Here is a 7,060-nt window from a genome sequence, read left to right as displayed (position 1 = left end):
TGCTATGATTAGCTGACATTATCTAAACATAAAATTGATCAGATGTATCAGTGGCAAAATGATCAGTTTCCAGTCAAAAACAGTGACCATGTCTATTCAACTCTGTTGAGACGGCCAAGTTGTACGTTTAGAAACACCATCAACTTCTCACCATTGTTGCCGAAAGAGCTGTGGACCTCCAATATGGCCGCCAGAGGATGCATTACATCACCTGAATGCCCTCTATATGCTATAAAATGGGGAATTTGATCCAGTAGGTAGAGGTGATAACATGGTGGTGTGCCCTTTGTCCTAGCATCAAATTATGGCTGCACATACTCCCTCAGATAACTGACATCTAGCATCTGTCATATATGAAATAAAATGACTTTTGTTTTGTGATATTTAGTGATGATTGTAATTGTGTCATAGATCATACATTCATCCGTCTCCTGCTTCCTCGTTCTTTTTAATTCCTTCCACAAATGAGCTGACGCCCCCGGAGATGAACTGATCACCAGAGAAAATATTTCCAAATGCAATTATCGTCAAGCTGGCAACAACTATGTTAATATCTCTGTTCGCTATTGATTTGCATCGTGGATGTACAGTATTTGTGTGAATTTATGCCTCTTCAGAAGTTTTGGATGCACTACCGCCCCTGCTCGTAACCGCTGGCAACCGCTCTCCATATATTCTCTGACAGGAAATGGAGCTCAGCCACCATGGCACCCGGCCCAGAGTGAGTCTAGTTCAGTGGTTCTCAACCTTTTCGGCTCACAACCCCCAAAAATGAAGCAATTCCTATAATTGCGATGCTTTGCGGAAGGCATGAATGTGCAGAATGATGAACTCTGACACTAAAAGGTTTATTTTCCCTTTTCAGGCTATTTTATTTAAAGTTGCACTGGGCAATTTCACGCGTTGGTGGCCTCAAGTGGCAGCGAGAGGTAACTTTGAAACTTAAGGACTTCAGTACCCAAAAATCATTTCATGTGATGTCAGTAAACTGCACAAAGCACACTCATGTTTACCAACCTGACCGGTCTGTGATGCTTTACACCAATTGGAAACCAAAGAGACGAGAGAGGAAAAGATCTAACGTTGGTGAGTCCAGCTTTCTCTGCTGCTGTTTAGGAGACGGTTTTGGATTTCACTCTTAAAATGATGTTGAACTTTGGTAGTTCCTTGGGTTGTGTCTCTTCCTCCATGATAAAACCCCAAAATTGGTGATTCTCTGTTATCTGTCGCTCCGGTAGATGAGATTGGAGAATTGTGTATTTTTCTCTCTCTCCATTCACTGTCATTGTATGGAGGAACAGTCTGAAAATCACACTTCTAGAACAAAGCATTGATTCATGTTGCTGAATTGTGTTTTAGTGAATCGCTTTCTTTATGTTTATTCAGTTTGAACAAGTGTCACACCGAAACCCGGTCGGAGGAAACTTATGCCGATGGAATGAAGAGTAATTCACCTTTCCATTCACCAGTAATTGTAAATAGCCAAAAAAAAAAAAAAGGTGGGAGACAGGACTTTGACAGAGCAGATTCTGCCAATATATAAAAAAAATGTGTCTCTCAATTTCTTTCCACCTAATTACATGTATTGGTCTCGCAGCCCAACTTGGTGATTTAGGCTGATAAGACAGGTGTGTTTTTACATGGAAATCTGGCATAGAGCAGCTTTAGTTAATGATTAGAAAAAGCCTAGAGGCTGCAATTATGAACTATTTCTGATAAAAATTGAATTTATCAGAAAGATGTTTTGGAACTGAGTGATCTTGTAACTACACAAAATCATCCTGCAACCCCCCCCCCCACCCACCCCACCCCCCCCACCAGGTTGAGAACCACTGATCTAGTTGACCGTCATCGTTGCACCATCTCAATCAACCTCCGTTCAAATTCAAGATAGTGAGGACAAATCTGCATTAGCACAAACTTAAAAGTACTAGCTATATACTGGTAGGATAGTAAAACGCCATTCTTGAAGTACTGAGAACAAGAAAATAAACAATACTGCATGAAGAATAAGAGTAAACTCCACTTTTCTTGTCGCTCAGTGAATGTGTTTACAGAGTATTCTGGATGCTAACGCATATCCTGGTTCAGGTCATATTCGAGGTAAGATATGGATATTCATATTCAGATACTAAAATCCCTGTACACATGAAAAACAGAAGATTCAGAATATTACCAGAAACAGCAAGAACCAACAGGACTCAACAGGATGTGGTGTTCATGTACCTCAGTATCCCAGCTAATGTCAGCATATCACAGCTTTCATATTCAGGTTGCTAATAATCAACATGAGAGCTTATCCCTGTTATTGTAAATGGGATATGGCATTAACATTAACTATACTGGAATATTAATGTGCATGTAAAGGCACTCACTGTCGCTGCTCCAACTTCAGTGACCTGGAACTGAACCTGTGCTTTACAACAATGAAGCTCTGAGCTGAATCCCTTCCTCTCTCTGGGAAGCGTTCGCTGTGTAACACCAGTGACACGCCTGCTACCCAACACCTTTCCTCCTAAATCCAAGCCGGATCTCTGCTCACCCTGGATTAACAGCCCAAGAGATCCTGCGCCTCTGTAGACGGCTGCTCTGTAAACGGTGCCTCTGCAAGGCTGTGATCACATAGGATGCTCTTTTCTCCTTCTCAAACGCAAAAGCGCAAAGGGCACGAGGAGCATTACGTCATTCTCGTTGCTATGAAACACAAAGTTTGATAGCAACTTGCAAGCTATCTAATTAGCGTCCGCCTGCTAACCTGAAGAAACCTTGTTGGAGACGGGATAATGGGGGATAACGTCGTTGAAAATAAAAATGGAGGTTAGTCCATTCTGAAAGCACCAAGAGTTTTATCATCTCATCCATGAGCTCAGCCTAAAAATTACTAGACGTAGCCTAATGCTCAGTGCCGCTAAAACTGAAACCGGATCAACTTGGAGCGCCCAGGGGAATGCAACAAAATACGAGGCACATAGTTTGAAAGGAGATGCACGTGTGCTGCAACCAAACCACTGACAACAACTGAAAAAAGGCACAGGCTGTTTAAAGCGTCCTATGTGATTACGGCCTTTATCTCTGCCTCTCTGCAGCTCACTGACTTTCCTCTTATCACCTCTCAGCTATCTTCACAACACCCTTCGACCCTCAAAAGGTCTGCTTCCAGTCTATCAAAAGTAATGGTGCTCGTAATTAAGCTGCCTGATTAAATAAATGTTTAATTTAATTCAAACGTTTCATTTTAATAAATATGTACCCCCTTCTCCTCCACATTCCCTTTGATAACAGTGGAAGGAAATCTCTTTTTCAAGAAAGCACTGATCACGAGTCAAGTAGAAGGAAAAAGAGGTTGCACATGTAAGTTAGTCTCTCTGGCTAATTTTGGCACATTTACAGTCATGTCATTTTCCAAATGATATAAACTCACAATCCAACAAAGTGTGACGTGAAGAGGGAGCCATGTTGACCTCAGAAATAAGGTTTTTCTCCCTATAGTGTGGCTATTGACTTGTTGAATTTAGGATGATTTTTACATGTCAGTTATCTTTTTATCACAAGCAGCCACTCTGATGATCTTTGCCTGGTATACCATCAGCGTTAGTTGTTGCCAATGCCTTGCTTGTCCACTGAAATGCAAACACCAGTTTTAGAAGCAGTGAAGGATGGTGTTTTTGTGATAGCCAGGGACTGAATTTAATGAATTTGGGGTACGAGCAATTTAGCTGCTATTCCAAGAACTCCTCTGTAAGCCCTCATTTGACTTTTGGGCCGGTGAGGACAATTTTCCTTGGCTCAATCTGAAAAATACTAGACACTGGCTAGTGAGCTAGTAAATTTCCATCCCTGGTGGTAACTGAGGTGGCCAGTGTGCAACTCCATCACTCTTTGCTGTAACGTCATGTGCAGAGGAAGATCTACCAATCTGTTCTGCAGGGTAGCAGCCATCCTTCCAAGGTTTTGAATGCACCAAGGTAGTAACCATCGTTGAGAGGTTTTGAATCCACCAAGCTAGCAACCATTGTTCAGTAGCTGTGAATACACCACCAATCAGAAATTTTGAATACATGTCCATTGAACAAAGCGCTTCCACCTTGATGAGATGTGAGTGCTAAAAAGTTAATTCTCTGTATCCCCAGAGAAAAAGGTGGGCATCTTCTGTGTGCCTGCATGTGCAGTTGCATCCATTTAAATTGCAGCATCACGCCTCATTTTGCCTCAAGGGACATGATAGAAATCTGGGGAAATAACCAGTCTGGCATCATGGTGATCTGTGTTACTGACCCCACTGTGCATTTTAACAGGCGGTATCTCTGTTTGGCAGACCTAGAACTTTATATAACAGTGACTGGCTTCTCCACCAGTTTGAGCGCTTCGTGCATGCCGGCCGCCGACAGCTTCCGATTGATGTTCCTGTAGCGGCAGCGCAGCAGATTGCTGTAGGTGGTCCTCAGATCACGGTTGAAAAAAGCATAGATAAATGGGTTAATGAGGGAGTTGGCATACCCGAGCCACAGCAGAGTTCTCTCTAACCAGAGGGGGACGCAGCTGCACTCCACGCCGCAGACAAACGGCCTGGCAGTGGACACCAAGAAGAAAGGCAGCCAGCAGAAGCTGAAGGCGCCGACCACGATGCCCAGAGTGGCAGCCGCCTTCTGCTCCCGTTTGAAGATGGACTGATTTTTCCTCCTCCTGCGCTGGTGGTGCTCGCCGGTCTTTAGGAGGCGGGAGACGCGCGTGCTGCACTCCTCTTCCACTTCGCGATGGAGCTTCAGCGCCGCCGACACGCAGTCCAAGCTCTCCTCTTCTTCTTCTGCATCCTCCTCTTGTTCCACCTCCACCCCTTCTCCACTTCCTCCTCCTCCTGCTCCTCCTGGCTGCCGTGCCTCCTGCCCTCCTCTTCCTCCTCCTCCTCGTGTTGCCACCCCTGCCCCTTCGTCCCCTTCCCTGGGGAAGCCGGTGATGGTGTGTTTGGCTGCGCTGAGTTTGGCCGCTCGGTAGATCCTGTGGTACATGATCAACATCACCGACATGGGGATATAGAACGCCACGGCCGTAGAGTAGACGGTGTAGCCGAAGTCCTGACTGATGAGGCAGACTCTGCCGTCGTTGACGTTCTGCGCCCAGCCGAACAGAGGGGGGAGGGTGATGGAGGCGGAGAGGAGCCACACCGACAGGATCATCTTGGCCATGCAGCAGCCGTTTTGACGGACAGGATAAGTCAGGGGGTTGGTGATGCCCAAGTACCTACAGAGAAACATACACCCAAATGAAAGATTTCATCAGCAGGCTGACAAAATCAATCGTATTTAATTTAGTCATTCCTAATTGTTTCTAGTTCAATCCAATCCATCATTTTCTTGCCCGAGAACGAATGACGCTCTCTCCTCCCTCAGAACCACCATCAAGGTGCCCTTGAGCAAGGTGCTTAATACCCAACTGTGTTCGTACTGGGGAGCTCCCAGGTGGGAATGTGTTTAATTTTATGGAAGTGAGGCAGCAAGACGCTGAAAAAGAGCGTGTGTGCTCAGCAAACCTTTCCTTGTTAAATAAAGATTATAAATGTGGGTAGCTTGACCTGTACAGAACATAGTTGGGTCGATTTATGCTCACGCTCAGCAAATCTGAGCTGGATACATAGAGGGTAAGAAAAAGAATTGATATCAGATTTTCCACACAAGCTCACAGCAGTCATAAAGGCAGCTGGAGCTGACAAAATGATCATGGTGTAAAATAAGTTTCATCGACATTAGTCTGTTAAATCCATCAAATTAATACGTTCACTCAGCAAGCACAGCAAAATGTGCAGAATAGGTGACTGATAAATAAGTAGAGTTGTGATGTACAACACATTACTCTAAACATTTTTCATCTCTCCTTCAACCACTTTATATTGAAGCAGTGTAACCGGACTATGTTAGACAGAGCAGGGAAGGAGCCAGTCGTTAGAGAACCGAGCCGAAAGGTCACAGGTTCGATCCCCGCATCAGACCATTGTCGAAGTGTCCTTAAGAAAGACCCCGAGCCCCCGTGTTCCCCTGCGCTCTGACTTCACTGGTGAAAATCCTTTGTATGTGAGGGATAAGCGACGATACAAATCCCTTACTTCACTGCGTAAAATGGCGATGGAAGTTCTCTTAAAGATGTGGATATCAGATGTTGGCTTGAAAGAGCAAAAGTATGGCTAAAATTAGTATAGGTTGTTTCTTAAATAATTCAACTACATTTTGGAGAGTTTAATTCCCAAATTAATATGTGTAGGTACTGTGATAAAACGCTCATATAAAAGCAAAACTTTCTATTGAATATTACTGACCTTAGCTGTCCTGACTTCTTGTCCTCTGTGGTTTTCTAAATAATGAGCAATGAACTTAAGGTATAACCTAACATTTTCTTTTCTCCAAAATCGATATACTGCGTTTGGGAATAAAACCCTTCACTTTATTTAACGCGTAAAATCTCCAGCCCGGCAGGTTCGTCTGGACACTCACCTGTCAATGCTGATCACGCACAGTGTCATGATGGACGCGGTGCAGCACATCACATCCATGGCGATAAAAACGTTACAGAAAAACTGACCGAATATCCACTGACCACCGATCAGGTCCGTTATACTGACGAACGGCATCACGGCCAGAGCCACCGACAGGTCCGCCACGGCCAGCGAAACGATCAGGTAGTTGGACGGCTGGCGCAGTTTCTTGACGAAACACACGGAGATGACCACCAATAAGTTCCCACAGATCGTGGACAGCGTGAGCATGGTGAGGACTCCGCCGATCAGGACTTTCTCCACCCGGCCGTAGCTCAGGATCTGCTCGCCGCACCGGGTCCCGTTCGTCTCCATGACCAGCGGCTGACTGGAGGTGGATGGAGAAGTCGCTGCTGCCGCTGCTGCTGCAGCCTCTGCGGCGTCCTGCGCAATCTTCAGCAGCCGGGGCGCAAGAGCCTCCGAGATCATCATGTTGGTGGAGCCCCCGGGATCTCCGCCACCGGCTCTCTCCTCTATCATGAACGACCTCATGTTGCCACCGCCGAAGGTTCCGTTATTCGCTCCCACAACAACCAT

The 7,060-nt window shown here is 45.3% G+C and overlaps 1 protein-coding gene across 1 annotated transcript; it reads right to left on the bottom strand.

The window, feature by feature from the left end:
* Positions 1-4,325: 4,325 nt before the first annotated feature.
* Positions 4,326-7,060, bottom strand: LOC139914649 (5-hydroxytryptamine receptor 7-like). The gene is made up of 2 exons (XM_071903011.2): positions 6,483-7,060; positions 4,326-5,238 (listed from the first exon to the last, which is right to left on the bottom strand). The coding sequence occupies exons 1-2, from the start codon at positions 7,058-7,060 to the stop codon at positions 4,326-4,328; spliced, it is 1,491 nt and encodes a 496-aa protein (XP_071759112.1).

This window comes from Centroberyx gerrardi, chromosome 15 (assembly GCF_048128805.1).
Source record: "Centroberyx gerrardi isolate f3 chromosome 15, fCenGer3.hap1.cur.20231027, whole genome shotgun sequence".
Lineage (NCBI taxonomy): Eukaryota > Metazoa > Chordata > Actinopteri > Beryciformes > Berycidae > Centroberyx > Centroberyx gerrardi.
The sequence above is the reverse complement of the archived record's forward strand: the minus strand, read 5'-3'. Positions and strand labels throughout refer to the sequence as shown.

Excerpts from the sequence above, each read along its gene's own strand:
- LOC139914649 (XM_071903011.2), bottom strand. The coding sequence starts at position 7,060 with ATGGTTGTTGTGGGAGCGAATAACGGAACCTTCGGCGGTGGCAACATG. Across the intron at positions 5,239-6,482 it reads TGCGTGATCAGCATTGACAG|GTACTTGGGCATCACCAACC; the intron begins GTGAGTGTCCAG and ends GTTTCTCTGTAG.